A 23,296-nucleotide genomic window follows, 5' to 3' on the forward strand; every position below is an offset into this window, starting at 1 on the left:
CAAGGGGGGAGGAGGTGGGGAGGAGGAGGAGGAGGAGGAGGAGGAGGAGGAGGAGGAGGAGGAGGAGGACGGGTTAAAGAGCCACAGGAGGAAGATCATCAGGTGTCGAGCGTATGGACGAGTCGCACAACGAGGCCATGCAGAGTGAAAGTGCCTTGTGTGACGGATTCGCTGCCTCGCCTTCACCGTGAAATCGACAAATGATAGTACCCCCCCAAAAAATATATATTTGCCTCTTTTTCATCCAGGACCGTCTCGTTTGACGAGCTTAACAGAGGCAGCTGTGAGTCAAGTGGCCTACATCTACGTGCGCAAAACTTAGTATGGCCCAAAGTACTACGTCTCCGTATATACACCGGTTTTCATATCGTCAGCTACTCCTGGCGAGTAGGTTTTAAATGCATCAGGGACAAATAACCTAGTCCTTCCCTTTAATGTCTATAAACTGAGTGTGGCCACTCTCCCCGTCTGGTATTCATTATGAAGGTGTGACATGAGAGCAGTGGGTACCTGGCAGTCTGGGTCAGCACAGACGCTGCCCACTGCAGACAGCTCCGTCCCGCTCCTCGTGCCGCAGAACCTGCAGGCGTCCGAACTGCTGGATGCTGGTTTACCTACACACACACGCACAAAGCACACACACGCAAACACACACACACACACACACACACACACACACACACACACACACACACACACACACACACACACACACACACACACACACACACACACACACACACACACACACACACACACACACGCGCGCAAACACATGCGCACAAATAAGCACAGTGATGAAAGCTTGTCAGAGAACATAACATTAACAAAGTTGAATCCCATGTTCTCCGGAAGACTCTCCAAAACGTGTCCCAATCGCAGTTCAGCTTCCGTCCTCATAAAAGGTTAATTCATCGAGACGTTTGCTCACCTGTGTGCTCTCTGAACTCCACCATGGCCTTCATGGTCTTGGAGTCGGCCAGAGCCATCAGCCAGAAGAGCTTGGTCCTCCCACAGCCCTCGTGGAGGTCCACCTTGATCGCCTCCTCTTCCTCTTTGAACACCTGCAAAACCAGCCAGGAAGAATTGGGCTCATGAAGGCATGCGAGTCACACGTGGACACGGGTTACACTAATGGACGAGTCCGGTCCCACCCTTGTCCCGCCCTCCACTGAGGAAGGGACAGGGTGAGGAGCAGAGACGGCTGAGGGTCGTTGTGAATAAGAGATTCAAGTCGACGATCACGTCATCGCAATAAGCGATGCAAAGCGTTAATTATTACCCCAGAGGAACTTGGGATCGAAATCACAAGTGATGGGTGTGTGTGTGTGTGTGTGTGTGTGCGTGTGCGTGTGCGTGTGCGTGCACGTTACGCGGGGCTCACCTGTCTCTGGTGAGAGCGCGTGCGTCGGTGCAGGTGGAGGAAGCGGTCACAGTCGGTGCACAGGTTCCCGCACACGTTGCAGAGGATGATGGCCGCTGTCTCGCCGTCGTCATGGTTGTCACACATGGGCTGCGATGTGGGGGGGAAAAAAAGGGGTAAGTGTTTCCATGTTTGGCCCACTAATGGTGCATTTCCACCGCAGGGGTACGCTTCGGACCCAGCACGCCTCAGCTCAGTAGTGAGGGTGCGGAATAGCCCAGCTCGTTTACGTGTCGCGTTTCCACCGCCGCCAGCACCCTTATGGTGGGGCGGGGTTTAAGCCGGACGGCGATAGCCACAAGTGTCATGATCTCATAGCAGCCCGACACAGTGTGGCCTGCTAATGAATCCAAGGAAAAAGAAGAACGCGCACAATGAACAAAGAGTAACAATGTAAGACGTCCAAGAAGGATGGCAATCTTTTGCGCAACATTTTCTTCCATAAACAACGCTTTCGCCGTTGTCCAGAAATACCTTGCGGGTACTGTGTTTGTTTGTTATTATCCCCCTGTCGCACGGAAGGGACGATTCTGTCGACCAATCAACGGACGGCGTGTGTAGCTCAAACTTGCCGGGACCCTTTCAGGCGTCTCAGTACCCCAACGGAGGAGTACTGTGAGACGAGTACGGCTCAGTCCGGGTCACGCCGACTTTTGGCGGTGGAAACGCGACCCGTGCCGCACCTTTGCAGACTGAACCGACCCGCACCCTGCGGTGGAAATGCGCCATAAATAATCAACAGGCGTCTATTTAGAATGTATCTGCTGCGTTCCGTTTGGCTCACTTGTTCCCCCCCTTTACTACATAGTGACTGTCCAATATAGTATTTTGCCAAGACTTCTGCACTGGCAGACAACCAGCTCATTACATTGATCACTAAGAGTAATGCAGATTTAGGCCTGTACACACAAAACAAACAGGCCTGATACATTATATTATGGCAATATATATATATATATATATTAAAACTGACTCAACACGCATTCGTGTGTTGGTTGATTCTTCTCACCATTTGTTTCTGCTGTCCGTCTTTGCCCATCCAGCGGCCCGATGACAGCCGGTCCACGTGGTCCTGGTCCAGGACGCACAGCGAGGCCAGAGCCAGCCACAGCTGGGGACGGACCACAGGAGAGCACCACGTTAACAGACACACACACACACACACACACACACACACACACACTGGGGGATAGAGTCAAGATTCAAAGGGTTTCATTTGTCACATACTCATACAGGATGTGCAGTGAAATGTTTGTGTGACATACTGCATTTCTGTGCTTGAAATATAAATAAAATACAATATAAGTGTGTGTGTGTGTGTGTGTGTGTGTGTGTGTGTGTGTGTGTGTGTGTGTGTGTGTGTGTGTGTGTGTGAGAGTGAGCGAGCAAGAGAGGCAAAGAGGCAGAGAGAGAGAGAGCGGCAGAGAGAGAGAGAGAGAGAGGCTGAGTGAGTGAGTGAGCGAGCGAGCAAGAGGCTGAGCGAGCGAGCGAGCGAGCGAGCAAGAGAGGCAGAGCGAGAGAGAGAGAGGCAGAGCGAGAGAGAGAGAGGCAGAGCAAGAGAGCGCAAGAGAGAGAGCGAAAGTGAGAGCGAGAGTGAGAGCGAGTGCGCGCGTGTGCGTGCGTGCGTGCGTGCGTGTGTGAGAGCGCGTACCCTGGTGGTGGCGACGCAGCGGACAGGCGAGCGGTGCTCCTCCTCCATCTTGGTCAGGGCGATGATGGTCTCTGCGATGGCGTTCTTGGTGACCCGGGACCAGGACTCCGAGAGGTGACCCTGAGGCCGGGAGAAGAGAGAGAGCCGCGTGAGTGAGTGGTGGTGGTGAGGCGGTTTGACACAAGGCAAATACATACACCGCAAAGACATGAACGTCATGTTTCCAAACTTATGATCGTATGTTGTGTGTCGTTTGCATTAGGGGTGTGAATATTAAAATCGATTTGTATCGATTCATCGATTATACAGCCGACGATTCGATGCATCGATTCCTCCGCAAGAGTATTGATTATTAAATATATATATATATATGATTTTTTTTTTTACAGTTAATAGGCTAATTTCCGTACTAGACCTGCACAGTGAGCACTAAAGTGTGTATAGAATTCTGTTTCTGTATTCTCAATAAAAGGTCAATGATAATTTTTGTTTATTTGATAGATATTAAAATTAAAGATTGAATAGAAGTATCGAATCGTATCGTGGGGGGAATTCCGAAGTATCGGAAATAATCAATTCGTTGGCTTAAGAAATCGATATCGAATCGTCCTGAAGGCTCCCGACGCACAGCCCTCGTTCGCACGGACGACGGCGGACAGTCGACGCACAGAGACGGCGGCGGCGGCGGTGACTCACGGCGGCCATGTCTTTGACCAGCTTGATGATGATCTCCGCGATCTGGGGCAGCGTGGAGCCCTTCATCCACCAGTGGCTCTCCCCGCGGCGGATGTAGCTGGAAACCATGACGACACACACACACACACACACACACACACACACACACACACACACACACACACACACACACACACACACACACACACACACACACACACACACACACACACACACACACAGCAACGTCCTCATTGTATGTATTATATGACGATATTGAACGTTGAAATATCAAACCTGCGCTATGTTATTCTAATCACGGCTGTAGCTACAACCATGAGCCACTAGTACCTGTACCTGGAGTTAAAGATCATGGGCAGCGTCACCGTGGTGACGCCCTTCCCGGCGGCGGTGCCGGCGGTGCCGGCGATGCTGGCGCCCTTGGCCTTCAGCTGCACGGTGAGCGCCTTGGCGATGCAGCCCAGGAACATGTCCAGGATGCCCAGCTTGTTCCAGTCGCCCTTCTCCGTGGAGTGGATGATGTCGCTGATGTCGGCCGGCGGCAGGGCCTTGACGCCGATGATGCTGGCCAGGCGCACCGGCGTCACCTCGGGAAGCACCCGCCGCAGCAGGGACGTCACCTACGGGGAGGGGGGGGGGGTGGGAGGGGGGGGGGGGGAGGAGGAGGAGGAGGTGATGACGCAATGTCAGGGATGATGACAACAAGTTTTGCACTACTTGCATCATTCTGCACAATTGTATATTTTATTCTTCTTATCACGGTTCATTTGTATATAGAGTGTCTTTCTAATTTATTTTACTTTTGGAAATTTTATTGTATTTGGACTTGTGTTCTTGACGGCAGTACTTGCTTTATTGTTTACCGTTTATCGTTTGTAAATATTGTGCGCACTGAAGACCAAGACAAATTCCTCTTGCGTGAAAATGCATTTGGCAATAAACCTTTTCTGATTCTGATTACAGCGGTTCAAACCGTTTTGGGAAGCAATGAAAAAGGTGGTCAGAGAGAGCATCCCACTGTGGTGCTGCAGATTACAATACTTTAAAAAAACATTACACCGGGATACTTTAACATTGTTAGACGATGAAATACATTAGTGTACTTTAACATAACTTCTGGGTCACGTCGAGCGAACATTTGCGGGATTTCAAAAAGGGCCCCCGGGGGACATCACAGGGCGGTACCTGTATACGGTTTCCCCATTGTGCGAGTGTGAGTGTGCGTGCCGTGCATATGCCTGTGTGTGTGACAAGGCGTGCCAGTTGAGTATCACGACGCATACGTTGACCCCCCCCCCCCCCCGTGTTCATTCCGTGCATCTGCACGCGTGCACCTACATGCGCGTACATGTCACAGCCCCTCCCTCCCCCCCTCACCTGTCTCTGCACGCGGGGCGAGGCGGTGTGCAGCAGGGAGAAGAGGTCCTGCATGAGGGTGAGCTGCTGGGCCAGATACTGCCGGCCCACATTGGAGCCGCTCAGCGCCAGCACCATGGACAGCAGCTCGAAGCAGTAGGCGTCCGACGAGGCGTCGTCGTCGCTGGGCTGCGAGTTGGCGTTCTCCTTGCTGGAGATGGCGTGCTCCCACTCCTCCCGCACGCGCGTGGCCTCCATGCGGATGGCCTGCACGATGTGCGCACACACCTGTGGGAGGGGGGGGGGAGGAGGAGGGGGGGGGGAAACCGGCAGGAGTCATGAGCGCCGTCGGGTGAGTCCGGAGCCAAGCCGCCCTTTTTGGTGTGTCGTCAGTGAATCCGTCTGTTAGATCGTTTGGACAATAATAAGGCGTCCCCCTGAATCCTGATCCAGCCGGTCAGAGGCGCCACGTCGGGACAGTGAAACCTCGCTGTCCGTATCGGCCCCAGTGCTGTGTTAGTTTAAATTAACGATGTCTACTAGGGCTGGGCGATTAATCGAATTTTGATCGCGATTTCAGAGTGAAACGATCACCAAACTAATATAATCGAGTTGAAACGATTAATTTTTTTTTATTTTATATAGAAATTGCAGAACAGCTGGATTCATATCTGGACTTTATTTATGACCTTATACTTAATTTACAAAGTGTTTTTTTTTGGAGAGAAATTATGAATAAATGCATCATGTTTTCAAACTCAAAAATAATCGTTTCAATAATCGAGATTTCAATATTGACCAAAATAATCGTGACTATGATTTTTTCCATAATCGAGCAGCCCTAATGTCTACCCAACTCGAGTCTTTGGCTTCACGTTCCCTCGGTCACGATCACGACACATCGAGGGTGGGCCGGTAAAAAGATCATCGGGGGGGGGGGGGGGAGCGTGTCTCAGACCGAGGTTCAAGGAGGTCGTCCACCAGACAGGACCCTCTCCCCCCCAGGTGCCGCCGTCTCCTCACCTGTTTCTGCAGGTTGGTCAGCTTGCTCCGGCTGAAGATGATGCCCACCATGTGCTCCTTCAGGTCCGCGTCGGACGGCGCCTGAAGAGAAACACACCACATCGATTCAGAGCTGTGATGACGTGAACGTGACGCGGCGTTAAGGTAAAGCGGACAATGCGCATCGATTGACAAAACAAGTTTCATGCTGTAAATAAGACAGAGTTAAGCTTTTAAACGCTCATTTCCATCTGTTTGTCCCATAGCCAGGTCTCAAAAGGCAACCTAAAATACAACGACAAAGTCAGGCAGGTCTCGTCAGGTGAGGTTACAGCGGTGAGGGAGAGCACACCTTGTCTTCTCCTTCCGGTGAGGAGAGCAGGTTCTTCTCCTCCTGCTCCGGAGTGGGCTCAGCGTCGCCGCAGATCAGCTTCCCAAACACCTACGCAGATCGACGCAGATCGAACTTCAGTTATGAGATGGTTCACGGTCTTTCACTTGGTTGACACTTTCTCTCTGTATCAGCGGTTTCCGTCTGTCCGTTTAGTGGCAGCTTAACAGCACCATTAAAGTCATGAATAAATGAAGACAGTTGTTATTGGGTTACAAAAGCGGTTAGAAAATAACTGAAGAGACATAAAAAGAAAACGCAATTGAGACGTTTTTTCTTTGTGAATAACGACCGCCGAGTGTTAAGAGAGCGACCTGGGAGGTGATGAGGCGGAAGACGCGCAGGGTCTCCGCCTCGCAGTTCTTCTGCTGCGCCACGCTGGCCGAGATCTGCCCGGCGATCTTGACGCTCTCGCCGTCCTTGCAGCCCATCAGCTTCACCTGCCGCACCCGCAGCGTGTTCTCCGGCCCCTTCAGCTCCACCTTCACCACGTGGTGGTCGCCGCCGGGCAGCTCGCTGGTCACCCAGCCCATGTGCCGCGAGTCCAGGTCCACCTGGTGGTGGGGGGTCGGGGTGGGGGGGGGGGGGAGAGAGGGGTTGGAAGGAGGGATAGCTCAGGGCCAAACCGCTGATGGGAACTACCTGGCACCGTCTCTTAAAAGAGCCAGTGAACCCACAACCGCAATCGTTTTTAGGTTTTAAACGGGATCATTTGTCTTATATGATCGTCAACGCAGGAGTCGACGCCGTTTTATCACTGTTACTGAAATAAGTCTGCAAAAGAGAGAAGTAGAGGAAAAAAAAAAGGGGTCAAATCCTATGATTTCGCCTTTCTCCTCAAAACACGTGTGTGTATGTGACCGTTCCGCTCTGCAGCGAATGCAGGTGGCGTTCTTTTCGTGACGTCAAACAATGGTCTGACTGCGGTGTCCTGCGAGAATGTTTTGCTTTTCTGACACTTGACTCTCAGCCCAAAATGCTTTTTTTCTTATCACACAGTGTTCAAATTCCATCTGGAACAGTGGCTCATCGCTGGCTCGTTTGGTGTTCCATCACATTGTTATTTATCATACAAATGTACTTGTTATTTAAAAAAGGAATAAAAGCCAAAGTAAGACATGAGACACAGGGTGGATTGATTGGTTATTTAAAGCTGCGCTGAAAGAGAGCTGCTCTGACGGCTCCTTCTGTACGGAAAGATGCACTTTGATGTCAATGGATTTTCCACGGAATTCCAGTCTTGCCACCAGCGCATTACCCAACAAGGGCGTGCATTGGCTGCTCCCTAATCTCCTAAACCTCCATGGACTAGCTTCTCTTTGAAGTTAGGGAAACATCGAGTGGCCAAACCTGTTTGATTCTGCAGAGGTCCTCCATCGCCTTCCCGCACAGGAACGTGATCGACGTGACCTTGTTCTGTGAGGGGAAGTGAACAAAATAAACCAATTAAAAGACGGTCAAACACAAACACAGCTCTATGCGTTGTGACAGGGCGCGCTGTAGGCTGAATAAGGAATATCGTTAAGGTTCAACTTGTATTTAGCGTCAAATATGCCAAAGTCAAATAGATAACTGAGGCAGATGGTAATTATGGAACGTAGAAAGCTCTCTGATTGGCTGAGGACATAGCCAATGCGGCACAGTGAATCAGCAGCATGAGGAGAGTATAGTAGAGTTAGGTTAGAAATTACCCTGGAAATCCAGAGTTCTCGCGAGAGCACAATTAGAATCTGCTCAGCGAGTCACTCTGGGAACGAGCAATATATAATCCCTCCCCGATGCCCCTCTCCCAGCACATCGGTGTATCTGATATAGGCGGTGCCAAAAGCGTTGCTGTTTTACCAATCGGATATGGCAATACAAGTCTTATCTATTGGTTAGCTCTGCTGGTCGAGGGAGGGAGGGAAAGAAAGAAAGAAAGAAAGAAAGAAACAGAGAGAGAGAGAGAGAGAGAGAGACACAGACAGACAGACAGACAGACAGACAGACAGAGAGAGAGAGAGAGAGAGACAGACAGACACAGATCCTTGGCCTGGTAGGGCCGGCCGGGGCCAGGCCTCACCCCGATGTCCCGGGAGTTGTCCACGTGGACGGACACGGTGGAGGCGTTGATGCCCTTCACGCAGCTGATGGTGATGCTCTTGGTCTTGTTCTTGTCCTCGTCGCCGGACTCCCAGAAGGTCTCGGTGGAGCCGTCCGTCAGGCTGCCGATCATGGCCGGACGGCTGGACGTCTTGATGTCCACCACGCTGGTCAGGTCCTTCAGGCAGGTCACCACGCACAGGTCCTGCCGAGCACACACACACACACACACACACACACACACGTGTAATCAGTTCACAGTTCATACCGGGCTTTACACGCTATGGAGGCATGACCGTCTTGTGTCCTGTGCTCGCCGAGAGAGCGATAACATATCAGACTGCAGTGACACAAATGACAGTATTTCAAAACCTCAAACTGTGATATTCTTTATAGCACCAAATAAATCGATAAATCTGATACTCGATTGCTGAAAATGAATTATCATTCACAGACGATAACCAAATATTTTTTTGCCTTGTGTAAATCACAAGTCATCAAATGAGTGTCATCATTAGACCGCAGAACTTCAAAGACGCAACGTTAGGGGCGGGGGTGTGTCCAGGGCGGAGGTTCCCACCTGGCTGATGGCCTCGTAGCCCGACTGCACGCTGATGTTGAAGCTCTCCTCGCTGTCGCCGTCGTCCGACTTGGACAGGATGTTGTTGATGTGGTGGAACACGTTGCTCTGGTGCAGGAACTGATGGTCCGACTGCTTGAACTTCAGGCTCCAGCACCTAGCGACCGGGACGGGGGGGGGGGGGGGGGGGGGGGGGGGGAAGGTTCGGCAATGGAGGAAACGTCAGTCGATTGGAGAGCGGTTACGTTTCCCCCCCCCGCCCGGTGCATTCTGACACCGCCGCGATGCACCCTGCTGTGTGGACTCACGTTCGGTCTATACGTTAACTTTGTATGGAGCCGCGCCGCACCGTCGCTTTTGGTGTGAACGCGCCATGATGGCGGGGGAATGGAGAGCCCCGTAACGTTCCCCCATGCATTATGAAAGCGACGCAGCGGTGGAGTGGGATGGAGGGGCTGGGGGGGGGGGGATAGAGATTACAGCACGTCCTGAAGGACGCGGGGGTACATACATACTACACTGCATTTCTAGGAAAACAAAGCAACAGCGCTGCCCATTATCTGAACGAAGCGTACGACAGCTATTGTGAAGCAGCGCTGGAGGAAGGTGGACTCTATGAGCCTGTGTGCGCGGTGTGCGCCTGTGTGCGTTCACGCTCATCCCCATTAGCTGAAGAAGCTCATGAAGCTCCCCGAGCCGCGTGGTGGGTAATCCATAGTATTGATCGTTGGGTGGATGGATCGCTCGGAGAGAAAAAAAAAGTGCACACACTTATTTATTTTGGAATCTCTAATGAGGGTAAAAAATAAAATAAAACTAAAAAAAAACCTCCTGAGTGAAATAGAAATCCACTGCAGAAGTTGAAATTTGCAATTACTTTTCCTGTCGTTTGTTCTGTCGTTATATATACGCTACTTATTAGACATTTCCGTGCCAAAAAAGCTAGAAGAAAACTGGTAAAAAAAAAAAGGGGGACACACACGGGGGAACGCCAGTGACTACGCTGCCTATGGAATCCATACGGCACGCCACGACGACCAGTCACACGACGAGCTCGGCAGCTCGCTTAGAGAGCCGTACGCGTGTGTCCACCGCGGACGTCCGCGCCCGTCCTCCAAAGTGCCCCCCCCCCCCAGACGCCTCACAGACCCCGCCGCCGTCGCCGCCGTCTCCCGGAGCGAAAAGCACTTTACCTGAGAGCCATCTGCTGCAGCGAGCTGCCGCTGGGAAGTGACATCATCAGGTCGGAGATGGTCTGCAGGAGGCGGTGGAAGGTGTGGGGGAGGGGGTGGGCCGCCTCGCCGGCGATGACGATGTCCGACAGGGGGTGCTCGCACACCCCGAGGTCCCGCTCCTGCCGTTGCGGAAAAACAACATCAATTAAAAAAGATGCACCGCTAGTGTCGGTCATGTCTATTTGTGTGTGCGTGTGGGTGTGCGCGTGCGGGCGTGCGTGCGTGGCCTCCTCGCCTGCTCCAGGTTCTCCTTGTTGGCCTTGTTCTCCTCGTCCTCCTCCTCCTCGGGCTCGAAGGGCGACGGCGTGAGGGACGCCACAAAGTGCCACAGGATGTCGTGCAGCGAGGTGGTCTGGATGACGTTGCACAGCAGCCAGTTGAAGGCCTGAGAAAACGACCCCCAGATGAAACCGTTAAAACCGTTTAAACTAAATAACTAGGGGGAATCGTCTCTCTTCGCCCCCCTGGTCTTTTTTTTTTTTTCGTTTTTTTCCACACTTACTACCGCATACATACACTTTCACCCTTTTCAAAACAATCCCTTTATTTCTGTATAGGGCACTACAGTACTCCCTATACCCCCATGTTCTGTGTAAGGCCTTTCACCAGCTCCCCATCACCTGCACCGGGTAGTAGATCAGCCCTATGACAGCAGATGGTTAGCCCTGACCCTAACCCTTCGACGGTAACGTCCCACAGCGGGCGCGGCGGCGGCAGCGGCGGCGTACCTCCATGGCGAACACCCTGCAGGCGGACTTCCTGAGCGCGTGCCTCATGGCCACCTCCAGGCCCTCCAGGTCGTGGTGCTGGATGACGAAGGCCAGGACGGGCCACTGGAAGTTCCTCTCCCCCTTGCTGAGGGAGCCGTGCGCCGAGATGAGCCGGGACAGTTCTGGAGACGGGTGGCGCAGCAGGGAAGAGCCCACCTCTGGATGGGGGGGGGGGGGGGGTGAAGGGACGTGGAGAGGGTCCACAGAGCAGACAGGGTTGGACATTTGCCACGTTAACAAATCGTCTCAGGGGAAGTGGATGGAGAGCAGTGTGTGATGGACGCCTAGCCTCGCAGAGCCTCAGTCTCAGTCCACCGGGCTCACGTCCAGTTCTGCCTGGAGATCTAAAGTCTAGAACCAGGCCCCGACGCCGGCAGCCAGGCTCCAACATCGACATCCAGTCGTCCAATCAGTGAACCCCACAGAGTTGATGATGATGATGAAACCGGGGCAGCTCCCCAACGGCCCTTATTAATATAACAATATTAACGGCGCTTAATGTTAATTCGTTTTATTCGCACGCAATACCTTTTTACTTCGATGAACGCTGTTGCGGTAACGTCACTAACGCCGTTTAACTTTGCAAACACGGGACTCGCGAGTCGACGGGCCGAAGTGCGTCCAAATCAGCTGCGAGGTAAAGTTGACTGACGAAATCCAGCCCCTAACGAAGCACAGCGGATGGAGCGTGGCTGTGCGAGGAGGACAGCCTCTTCCCTCGGTCGGGGTACTAAAGGTTGAGAGAGTGTTGTGGTGGTGGTGGTGGTGGGGGTGGTGGTGGTGGTGGTGGTGCTGGCGGTGGGCCTACCTGCGTCCCCGCTGTGGACCCTGCGCCTGGGCACGGCCTTGATGCGGGCGGGCGAGGCGGAGTGCTGCTTGTCGTATTCCGACGCCACCACCGAGTAGGAGCGCTGGAACACGGTCCGCTTGGCCGTGTCGCTGTCCGTGATGGGACTCGTCTCCAGGCTGGAGAGGGGAAAAGGTTTCGGGCAACGGGAGGAAAACGTCAAAGTCAGTCGATCGGGAAGTGAAGAGCACTTGGGAATTATTTTGGGGAAAATAATTAAATTGTTAATAAAGTGACCTGGAAGGATGTACAAGAACTTGTAAGAACAACTTATGAATTAAAATATAAAGAACAAAAAATTATTTCCCACAAACATTTTATACAAACATCGTTAAGCTAATGAAATTGCAGTTCATTTGGAAAATAAATATCTATTTCGTCCTTTAAAAAAAAAAAAAAAAAAGATTTTATTCAAAAAAATCGAAAATATGACGCGGATAAATAACGGATATAGCGGATAAATGACCGCCGACGGGGTACGGGCGCTGGTCACCTGGGGGGCACGGCGGTGGTTACCTGGGGGGCACGGTGGTGGTTACCTGGGGGGCACGGCGGTGGTTACCTGGGGGGCATGGACTTCATGTTGTTCTCGGGCTCCTCGAACACGTTGGGGCAGGCGTCGGGCGTGACCGAGATGTACGGGGCGGGCACCGAGGTGGAGCGCAGGTACCTCATCTCGTCCTGGAACAGGTTGTCGTCCTGGTAGGCGCCAAAGTTCTCCGTGTGCTGCCTGAGGGACGGGAGGGACGGGCGGCGGTGGTGGAGAGAGAGAGAGAGGGGGGAGTCGTCGGTGAGTCACGACGAGGGGTGTACGTCGGAGCCCTCATGACGATTCGATACGATATCGATTTCTTAAGCCAACGACTGGATTATTTTCGATACTTTTCCCCCCACTATACGAATCGGCTCGACGCTCAATATTTTTGACATTATATCTATTAATATCAGATATTAATAGATATAATATAGATATTAATATATCTATCAAATAAATCAACAAAAAAAATGATAATTTGCCTTTTATAGAGAATACAGAAACAGTATTCTATACACACTTTAGTGCTTACTGTGCAGGTCTAGTACGGCAATTAGCCTATTCACTGTAAAAAAATAAATATATATATATTTTTTGTTTCTTTTCAATAATCGATAGTCTTACGAACGAATCGATGCATCGAATCGTCGGCTGTATAATCGATTCATCGATACAAAATCGATTCATATTCACACCCCCTTAGTCACGACCCACAAACAGCTACGAATCGACCTCCGAACAGAACAAGCCCAAACAACAACAACAAGACCGCCCGCCCGGGACGGCGCGCCGGGTACCTGGCCAGGGTCTGCAGGTAGAGGCAGCCCATCTTGTTGGGGGCCTCGTCCGAGACGCCCTCCTTGAGGCTGGGCAGCTGCGAGTGCAGGGGCCGCGGCGGGTGGTGGCACAGGATGCTGGGCTCCGCCGCGCTGCTGAGCGACAGCAGGAAGAGGGCGTTGGCCCGGATCACCTGGTGGGCCTCCATGGTGGGCAGCGCCCGCGGCGTCTTCACCTGCAGGGGCTTCTTCCTGGACTGCTTCACCTGGGGAGGGGGGAGAGGGGGGGGGAGGAGAGGAAGAGAGAGAGAGAGAGAGAGGGGAGGGGGAGGAGAGGAGAGGGAGAGAGAGAGGGGGGGGGGGGAGAGGAGAGGAAGAGAGAGAGAGAGAGGCGGGGAGAGAGAGCGAGGCAGAGAGAGAGATTCAGGTTCGAGTGGCTGATGCAACGATATAAAAAGATATGTTTGATTTTATTTCTGCTGACCACACAAAACTAAAAACAGCACAAGAGCTTATGTCTTAAACCTAGAACAGGTCTTCTGTGAGGCAAAAAAAAGGAACATAAAGGTCTGTCAACATTCATGGATGTACTTCACCGAAGGAAGCCATCGATACCTCGTAGTAGTTATGTTTTCTTTATATTTGAGAGGGCGTCAACTACAGGCACCCAAGTCTGCACAAAACTTCATTCTGGTGCGGCCCTCCCCCCCACCTGAGGTAAGACTAGTTCTCAGATCTCTATGGACGTCATTGAGCGCTAACATCCAACGCTACCTTCTCCCTGGCTGCGCTCTGTTTTTCTCTCAGGTATTTCTCTCTGCAGCGGTCACACACCAGGTACCAGGTGCTGCCCCCGATGCCTCCATCGCCACAGTTCCCCGCCCAGCCGCCACAGAAGTGGCCGATGCTGTTGTAGCCCTGGCCTCCGGCGTAGCGACCGCAGCCTGCATGACGGAGACAAACAAGTAGACAGCCCCCCCCCCCGCCGATCAACAAGTGGGACATCATCGGGACTCAAAAAGGCACAAAAGAGGGGGGGATGCATGCGACACACGCAAAAAAGCCGCAGAGATCCCAACCCCTTCGCCGCGTCGACTTCATTAACAAAACGGACGGACGGTCGACAACGGACCCAGCGGCCGTACCTGGGTGCGCCTGCCTCATGTGGTAGGTGACCGGGTAGGGGTGCGACTCCCCGCACAGCTCACAGATGGTGTCCTTCTCCGGCCCGCCCATGGCCAGCTGGGCCATCTCCCCGAACAGGTTCCCGCGGGGCCGCACCTCCGCCTTCTCCCGCTTCTTCTTCTCCTTCTTGGCCTTCTTGCCGTCCTTCTCGTTCTCCTTCTTCTTCAGGACGGCGCTCGAGCCGGGGCTGGGGAAGATCATGTTCTGCGTGGCCGCCTTCATGGTGGCCATGGAGATGTCCTCCCAGAAGGCCACCAGGTGCTGCAGGGTGAGCGGCAGGACAGACCTGGCCCGCATGGTGGGGCGGGCGCCGGGCTCGTGGGCCGCCGGCTCCTTGCCCTCCTCGGGCTTCTCGGCCAGCGGCGGCTCCTTCAGCATGGACAGCACCTTGTTCTTGTTGATGCTGCCCATCTTGGAGATGTCGGGCCCGTGCGGCGCGATGTTGAACATGTTGAGCGCCGACGAGATCTCCAGCGAGTGCCGGTTCTTCAGCTTGCTCTCCTTCTCCTCGGCGCCCTGCCCGCCGCCGCCGCCCATGGAGTTGCGGATGGGCGCGTGCTCCTTGCTCAGGTCCGGGTTGAACTTCAGGAAGGAGGAGCAGGCCATGGCGTCGTGCACGATGCCCTCGTGCCACAGGAAGGCGGCGAAGACCGCCCGGGCGCACTCCGCCACCGACGGCGACATGGCCTGCTTGGCCGGCTCCGCCAGCTTGGACGCGCTCTCGGCCTTGAACAGCGGGCCCGACTTGTCCTTCTTGGGCCGCACGTGGCGGCTGGACGCCTTGCGGCTGGCCTTGGGCGACGAGCGGCTCTCCTGCTCCTCCTTGACGGGCGCCTTGCCGATGCTGAAGTGCACCTTGGACGAGCCCTCCTCCGCGTTGCGCAGCTCCGCCCCCTCGTCGCCGGCCCCGTTGGCCTCGTCGTTGGTGAGGGGCGCGCCCGCCGTGCACACCTCCACCACCTCGCTGTGCAGGTTCTCCTGGGTGACGTGCGGGGAGGGCGCGCGGTTCTCCGCGTTGCCGACGCCGCCGCCGCCGCCGCCCTTGCCGGGCTCCTTGGGCGAGAGCTTGGCCTTGGGCGAGGTGGACCTCCCCCGGAGGGGCTCCGTCAGCGGGATCTTCTTCTTCCGCAGCGTGTCCGGGTCCAGGGTGTACGAGTCCGACTTGGACCTCTCTCGCGGGGGGTCCAGCCGGGCCTTGGGCGACGGGCTGACCTTGGGCGGGAGGTTCTTGTCGTTGTTGGAGGCGGCGGTGGCGGTGGTGGTGGCGGTGGCGTGCTGCTGCTGCTGCTGCAGTTGCTGCTGCTGCTGCGACGACGGGGTGCCCGAGGGACTGGACCGGCCAGAGGAAGGGGAGGACACGCCCTTCTGCTTGGGCGAGGCGGAGCGGGAGCCCGGGTTGGGGGACTCGGCGCGCGCCCCCGTGGTGCCGGTCCTGCCGTCGGCCTTCAGGGCCTGCAGCGTGTTGTGGTTGGGCGAGTGGGAGCGGCTGTGCGAGTCGGAGCGCAGCTTGGCCGTGTCCGAGCGCAGGATCAGGGCCTCGCTGGCCGAGAGGCCCCCCTCGCCCGTCTTGGCGCCGCCGCCGCGGCCCTGCTCCGAGGAGCGCCCGCTGCGGTTCTCCTGCTTGGGCGAGCGGCTGTCCTGGCGGTGCTTGGAGGACGGCGACATGGGCCGCCCGCCGGACAGCAGGTTGCCTCGGTCACCTGGAAATTCATAGATCAGAGAGAGGAGGGGGGGGGGGTTTACACCGCGGGAGAGGGTTGGAGCGAGAGGCGACGATAGCCTCCTCCTAACACTGTGTGGGGGACGGGGGGGACGGACGGACGGGGCGGGGGGGGGGACGGGGTGAGGGGAAACAATACAACTGATCTGAGGAGGAAACCAAAAGGTATTAATAGAAAGAAAGCACAGACAATGACATGGAGAAATGAGAAGAAAAAGAAGGAACCAGGGAAGGAAATGTAAATGCGCTGATGCTACTGCATGCCTTTGTATGTGTAAATATAATGACTTACTTATCAATGACTTGATATCTGTTTCCAACCCACCACTCTAGTCTACTAGAGGTCTTAAGCATGGACCAGGGTCGGTATCGGGTCATGTAGGAGCCGGTGATAATGGATTCCAGCCCAGCACATGAACTCTAACCACCAGCATAATTAGCTATGAATCTAATCTTCGTTTGCGCCTGGCACCAAGATTAACCCCCAGACAAGAGCCTTTCTCCAGCGATGGTAGGAGGACCTCTTTGCCAATAAAATATGTTATTGTAAATGATGTATGCTTATATAGTTTCTCAGTGGGGAACCCATTAGAATTGTGCTCTTGTCCTTCTTGTACTCTGCATTCAAAAAAACAAAAAAACATGTGTTTTGTGGATCACAATTCTTTGCTCGGTGAAGAACGGGATTGTTCTCGAGCTTTTCCCTCGAGTCCCTCCCAGCCCCCCCCCCCCTCCCACAGATCTGCAGGTCTGAATCGGGGCATGCGTCCAGTGCATTTTACCCACCCTTTTGCTTGTGAGCGAGAGAGGAGCGAGCGGAACCATGCGCCGCCACGACGGAAGCGCTGCTTTTGTGCGCTCGCTCGCGAGAAGCAAGGCTGACAGAGGGACCATCTACAGCAGAAAACAGCGGCAGGTCAACAGGCCACAGAATGCAAGAGGAGACCGTCACAGGAGAAACAAGGGGGGGGGGAAGTAAAGGAGGAGGAGGAGGAGGAGAGGTCAGATAGGAACGGTACGAAATGAGGAAGAAGATAAAACTTGTCTTAAAGCTCAACGTAGAGAAGGTCAGAAGAGATAAAAAAAAACAAAAAAAAACAAGGCGGCCCCGGACACGAACAGCAAGGAACGGCAGAGGTTAACATGCTGAAATAGGCAGATTGTCTAGGAAATATTGTAGAGGTATTTTGGACCCTGTTCTGGGAATAACTATTCAGATTGATTATTGATTTAGCGAACATAAGCGTGTTGGTCTACAACCATTTCATGGGTCTGATTATGAAATGGGCCCTCTGGTGTTGGATAGTCTCTGTTGCGTGCTCTAGCCTAGGTGGTAGTGCACTATGGGGACTGTGGTTTAATGGTGTTCAGTGGAGCGCTGGGCTGGTGGCGGCAGAGAGCCCAACAAACTGCTGAGCCAAGATGGAGGCTGTGAAGAGGTGGATGTTAGCGGCGGGGGGGGGGGGGGGATGAAGAAAGAAAGAGAAGCTCAATGAACGAAAAGAGACCAAGCGGAGAGAAGAGAGAAAAAAAACAGCAACACAGCAATCTAAACAAGCGACGCAGCCCAAGTCACCTAAAGTCAAATGAATCAAGAAACACAAAACAGAACCATGACGACAACGTTATGATTCACGCTGCAGCCGTTAACCCACCCAACCCGGCTCAAAATAAGTAAGGCATAGAAAACACAAACAGAAATCCAAACCAATAAGTCAAGGGGGAGGGGGGGGGGGGAGGAGGAGAGGAGGGGGGAGGAGGGGGTGGGCACCTGGGCAAGCAAGCGCCGAACTCACTCTGTCAGACAAACGGACAGACTTACTCAGAAGCTGTGGCTGTGGCTGAGACAGGTGGGAGAGGGACTGTCCAAACACAAATGGACTGTGGACAAGGGAGGAGGAAGAGGAGGAAGAGGAGGAGGAGGTGGTAGTGGGAGGTTGGGCGGCTTGCTCAAATACGGAGGAGGAGGCGGAGGAGGAGGAGGGAGCTGCTGGGTGGAAGGGCCCAGACTGAGTGGGATTCAGTATGGCCCTCAACCGGTCACCTGCGTATATGGGGAGACAGAGGAAGGGGGAAGAGAACTACAGCTTTACACTAAGGCGTTTGGTTCTGCTTTTATCAACTATTTTTTTAGATTTGGTTTATTTTTTTTTTAAGAAAAAGTAAGGAAAGTTAAAAATTAAAGAAAGGAGGCTAAAATAAGGGAAGGTGGTGGGGGGTGGGGGGGGGGGGATGCAACTCATTCATTAAAAAAATTAAAAATAAATAAAAATCACTGGATTACTTTACAAACGACCGCCAGAGAGTCAAAGATGCCACAAGGTGATCGGGGTAACGTTATGTCGGTGGTTGGGTGGGTGGGGTCTGGGCGGAGAGAGGTGGTGGTTTAACTACAACGAGGGTGGAAGTAATGGTGAGGACGCCACAGAGGAGTGGAGGTGGCCAGGAGTCGGTGCCTGGTCGGGGCGGGGTGGTGTGGGGGGGGGGGTTGGCTGGTGGAAGGGTCAGTGGTCAGGGGTCGGGGGTGGGGGGGTGGGGGTCGGGGGAGAGAGAGGGGGGGGGGGGGGTTGATTTCACTTGAGTTGGTTTGGTGCAGCCCAATAGACACCAGTGTCCATACTGGGAGAAGCACATTAACTGGCCCATGCACACAGGCACACAACAACAGAAGCACACACACACACACACACACACACACACACACACACACACACACACACACACACACACACACACACACACACACACACACACACACACACACACACACACACACACAAGAGTAAAGCCTAACATTGCCATAATGTTGAGACATAAAAAAAAAACGGAGAGGCACGTAGACGACCCATGCAACAAAACGAGGAGAATGCGGCGTGTCCACGGTCGACCGGACGGGGCGCGGCGGATCGTGGAGGGGACTGCTTCATACGTTCCACGACTCGACACCACGCTGTGCGTCGTCTCCGGAGCCCCCCCCCGTCGCTCCGACGTGGTGGAGGCGGGAGCGAGCGGATGTGAGCGGGTGAGTGGAGTGGAACATGTGCGTGGTGGTGGTGGTGGTGGGGGGGGGGGGAGGGGGAGGGAGGGGGTCGGCGTGTATTATTCTACGCTAGACACACACAAACGATGAGCTCGGTGTCACGGGAGGAGCGTGTCCACTAGTCCGAATAGGCTGCCGGGTCTCCACGGACGTCTCTGATCTAGAGCGTCGGGAGGCGTTCTTGCACGCGCCCCGGGCCTTTCTCCCCCCCCCCCCCCCCCCCCCCCCACCCTCTCATTGCCTGAGAAGTGAGTTACCAAGGGAACGTCGACGACAACCTCCAACCGATGACGATTTAAAAAAAAAGAAGAAGAATTCATAAAGTGATTAGGCGTAAAAGACAAAAGTGAAGGCATGCCAAGTTAAGTGATGAAGAAAAGGTTCATTTCGGAAAAAAGTGTCTTCTAAACAACAACAACAACGACGACAACAACAACAATCCGGGGGGGTGGTGTGCGCCGGGATGCCCCCACCTTTGTTGTTGGAGAGGCCGTAGTCGAAGCCCTGTGCTCCGTTGGAGGCGGCGGCGGCCCTGTTGAAGGCCTGCACAGAGAAGGGGCTGGGGGGGGGCGTCTGCCCGTTGTGCTCCACCACAGCTTGTTCTGCAGGACGGTAGGTGGGGGGGGGGGGGGGGGCGAGAGCCACACGTTAGTACAGGAGCTCCCCCCCCCCCCCCCCCCCCCCCCCCCCGACAGGGCAGGCGAACAGGAGGTCATAGGAGATTGCTGATTGCTCCAGATGTGGGATGCATTGTAAATAAAAAGAGAGGGGAGGGAAAAAAAAGGCTGTACTCTCCGGCCAGCGCTACGTCAAGTCAATTTTTATTTGTATGGCACATTCACAGACGGCTGAGCCGCACCAAAGTGCTTCATAAGAATGTGGTTAAGCGCAATAAACATAGGCCTAAGGCAAAAAGAAAAAATGAAGTGTTAAAAGACAATGACTGTAGGAGTTAAAGGATTGCAAAAAAAAAAGAGAAAATAAAAAAGGTAACCAGGGGACACTAAAAAAGAAAAAGGAGACACACAGGATCGTTCGGTACGATGGGCCGTCGTCGATTTGGTTTAAATAATTCGCGGAAGTGTGTGCAATGTGCACGTGTCACGCGGAAGCCGTGGATTTTTTCCGGAGCCTGTAAAAAACCAGGCGGGGGGGGGGGGGGGGGGCTTGCTGCTTGCTTACCGTCGTCGTGCCGGAGGTACTGGTTCCCGCCGCGGTCCCGGGCCAGGGACCACGCCTCGCCCTCGTCGCTCTCGCAGAACTCCACCACGCTGTTCTTGTCCAGCTGCACCCAGGTGCCCTCCGAGTTCACCACCTGACGCACAAACCACGCTCTTTATCCACACTCCGCACACACGGCTTCTGCACACGGAGCTAGCCTCACATGCAACGCACACACACACACGCACGCACACCGATTCATTCCTGAACCGGGAGTATGGAGTGCCGTGTTCCACGCTCATGAGACAAGCTTGTCGTCATAACATTAGGAACGTGGTCTGCACCCTTCAGCCACAGACAAAAGCATCAATTTGCACGACATGACAATCCACAGGCAGAACTTCATACTTTCATCAGAGACCATTTGATTACAGAAACTTAGCTGAAGACTTTCAGGAAACTGTGATCATTTTTGGACAAACAAGACACAGGTGGAGGTGTTAGTGTGTGCATCGGGTTGCGCATCGCAGATCCAGACAGATTTTTTTTCCAGAAAACAGGCTCGAGAGGAGGAGGAGGAGGAGTCTCTAGAACAGCATGACACACCACGGCAGCCAATGAGAGGTCAGATCCCACTGGGTGGGTGGGGGGATGGAGTGGGCGGAGCCAATCAGAACCCGTTCCGAGACCGTTTAGAAAGCTCAGAGAAAGCAATTGGGTTAGGGTTGAGAAAGACTGTTAGAGGAACACGAGGGAGGTCACCGCCTAGCTGAAAGGATGCATGTCGAGGTGCACAAAGAAAATCCATGAGACCACCCTGCATTTCAAGACTGATGCATTTGAACAAGGGGTCGGAAACGCTGTGTTGCGTGCCGGTCAGCAAAGTCGTAGTAAGAAAGGAAAATTAGGAGGCAATTTGAAAGATTGTGGGGGGGGGGGGAAAGAAAACACCTTCATGATTCCCATCCACAAGACAAAAAAAAAAAAATCACAATTCTCATGTTCACAAACAGGTGATGCAATTCACACACGAAAAAAGAAAGGGGAGTGATTTCAGCCCGCTAGCACAGAGAGGGAATCACTCCAACAACCACAAGTACAATCAGTCACAAGAGGCATTTATTAAAAAGTGCGGTCAACAATCAAATCAAGAAAGCAACCATTTTATTATAGTTTGGTTTAGGAGGGGTGGGGAGGTGGGGAGGGGGGGGTGCGGAGGTGGGGAGGGGGGGGTTGGGGGTGGGGGGGGGTTGAGTGCGTACCTCGCCTACGGCCTTGACCTGGTTCCCCAGTACTAACATTCCAATGGGGATACCCCTAAGGTTTGGGCAGCTTCTGATGTTGTGACCAGAGGGGCCGGTCTTCACTACCTTATAAAGCCCGGGGCCACCGCCGCCCAGCCCTTCCCTGCTCTGCTCCCGCACGGGGGCCTCGGGGGAGGGGTGGCCGCTCAACTCCTTTACCCTCTCTTCCGAGGGGGCCCTGGACTCCTGCAAGAGGAGGGAGGAACGCACGGTTAGAGGATAGGGCGGGGGGGGGGGGGGGGGGGGCCCCGCCCACGGCGGCGCCGGGAACACACAAACAACAACAAACAAACAAACAAACAGTATCCAAGGAGCGCCAATTAGCTTCTTAAAAAGGACAATCCCGGTCTGGGTTATCGGAACGTGGGCGCGGTCTCTCCTGGCCGCACGTAAACATATGTTGGCAACATCATAAGCTGTGTCACGTAAATAAAAAAGGGATTTTGACGAATGATCCCGGGATACAGATATTTAAGTGACGCCAGGGGAGAGGCGGTCAGGATGGTTTGATCGCCCAGAGCGGTGACGTCCTTCAAGTCCCTCTGGTCGACACCGTCAAGTGTTTGAACCAATGCGACCAAAAAAACAACGCGTGGCGTATTTTTACACAAGGAAGCACGAAAGTATATCATTGAGCCAAGCCAACAGCGCGACAGCGAGGTGAGTGTGTTGGGGGGGAACATGGGATGGGCCACTTGTTCTGTGTTGTTATCTCAACGGGGGGGGGGGGGGGGGGTGAGTACATGCCATGACACAGACGTTGGGGTTGGTATATGCATACATTAAAAACATGGGAGGGAGCCTTTCAAACCAGACAGCTCATGCAACAGGAAGGACCGTGACCTTCTTCTCCCCTCAACCCCCTCCCCCCCTCCCAGTCCCCATGCAAGCATTACACACGCAGTCCCCGCCCTCAATTTGGTCTGACGGTCAGACCAAGACCGTCTTTTGATTCGTTACGTCGCCACATTTAGGGACGTGGGAAAAAAAAAAAACACACAACAGAAACAACCATGCAACTGTGGTTGGACCCCTACGCCTCTCCAGACGGATCAGGAGGGAGAGAGGGGGGGGGGGCGGGAGGAGAGGGGGGGGGCAGGGGGGCCGTAGGAATTCAAATTGACAGGCTGATGAAGAGCTAGAGGGCTAGACGGGCTACAGAAATAAAAAACAGACAATCGCTGCTCCGAAAACAGAACCACTCACCTGCGGTGGGAAAACAGTTAAGGGTGTCCACGACAAAAAGCCGGTGTCACTGACTCCATGGCTAGCGCTAAAGACACTCTGAGCAACAGATTGTGAGACAGTCAAAGACACGGACAGTAACACACACACACACACACACACACACACACACACACACACACACACACACACACACACACACACACACACACACACACACACACACACAGAGAGAGAGAAAGAGAGAAAGAGAGGGGGAGAGAGAGAGAGAGAGAGAGAGTAGTAGAAAGAACGAAAGAGGAAATAGAGAGGTAGAGGAAGAGCAAGGAGTTGGGGCAGGGATGATGCATTTTTTTG

General features: G+C 53.8%; 1 protein-coding gene across 1 annotated transcript in view; it reads right to left on the reverse strand.

Moving 5' to 3' along the window:
- mycbp2 (MYC binding protein 2) overlaps positions 1-23,296 on the reverse strand; it is a 76,783-nt gene that overhangs the window by 3,748 nt on the left and 49,739 nt on the right. Inside the window, exons 46-72 of the mRNA XM_084478887.1 lie at positions 21,713-22,133; positions 20,472-20,604; positions 19,763-19,891; positions 18,072-18,293; positions 17,036-17,143; positions 14,490-16,229; positions 14,119-14,288; positions 13,366-13,610; positions 12,596-12,763; positions 11,995-12,152; positions 11,145-11,344; positions 10,652-10,801; positions 10,375-10,535; positions 9,182-9,338; positions 8,582-8,806; positions 7,870-7,935; positions 6,834-7,073; positions 6,481-6,570; positions 6,150-6,230; positions 5,148-5,414; positions 4,107-4,390; positions 3,771-3,867; positions 3,075-3,194; positions 2,433-2,534; positions 1,385-1,513; positions 932-1,064; positions 511-614 (exon numbers count right to left, since the gene is read on the reverse strand). Of these exons, the coding sequence (XP_084335013.1) occupies positions 511-614; positions 932-1,064; positions 1,385-1,513; positions 2,433-2,534; positions 3,075-3,194; positions 3,771-3,867; positions 4,107-4,390; positions 5,148-5,414; positions 6,150-6,230; positions 6,481-6,570; positions 6,834-7,073; positions 7,870-7,935; positions 8,582-8,806; positions 9,182-9,338; positions 10,375-10,535; positions 10,652-10,801; positions 11,145-11,344; positions 11,995-12,152; positions 12,596-12,763; positions 13,366-13,610; positions 14,119-14,288; positions 14,490-16,229; positions 17,036-17,143; positions 18,072-18,293; positions 19,763-19,891; positions 20,472-20,604; positions 21,713-22,133 (6,100 nt within the window). The remainder of the gene's footprint in view (positions 1-510; positions 615-931; positions 1,065-1,384; positions 1,514-2,432; positions 2,535-3,074; positions 3,195-3,770; positions 3,868-4,106; positions 4,391-5,147; positions 5,415-6,149; positions 6,231-6,480; positions 6,571-6,833; positions 7,074-7,869; positions 7,936-8,581; positions 8,807-9,181; positions 9,339-10,374; positions 10,536-10,651; positions 10,802-11,144; positions 11,345-11,994; positions 12,153-12,595; positions 12,764-13,365; positions 13,611-14,118; positions 14,289-14,489; positions 16,230-17,035; positions 17,144-18,071; positions 18,294-19,762; positions 19,892-20,471; positions 20,605-21,712; positions 22,134-23,296) is intronic.

The sequence above is a fragment of the Micromesistius poutassou genome (assembly GCF_964030765.1).
Source record: "Micromesistius poutassou genome assembly, chromosome: 14".
NCBI lineage: Eukaryota > Metazoa > Chordata > Actinopteri > Gadiformes > Gadidae > Micromesistius > Micromesistius poutassou.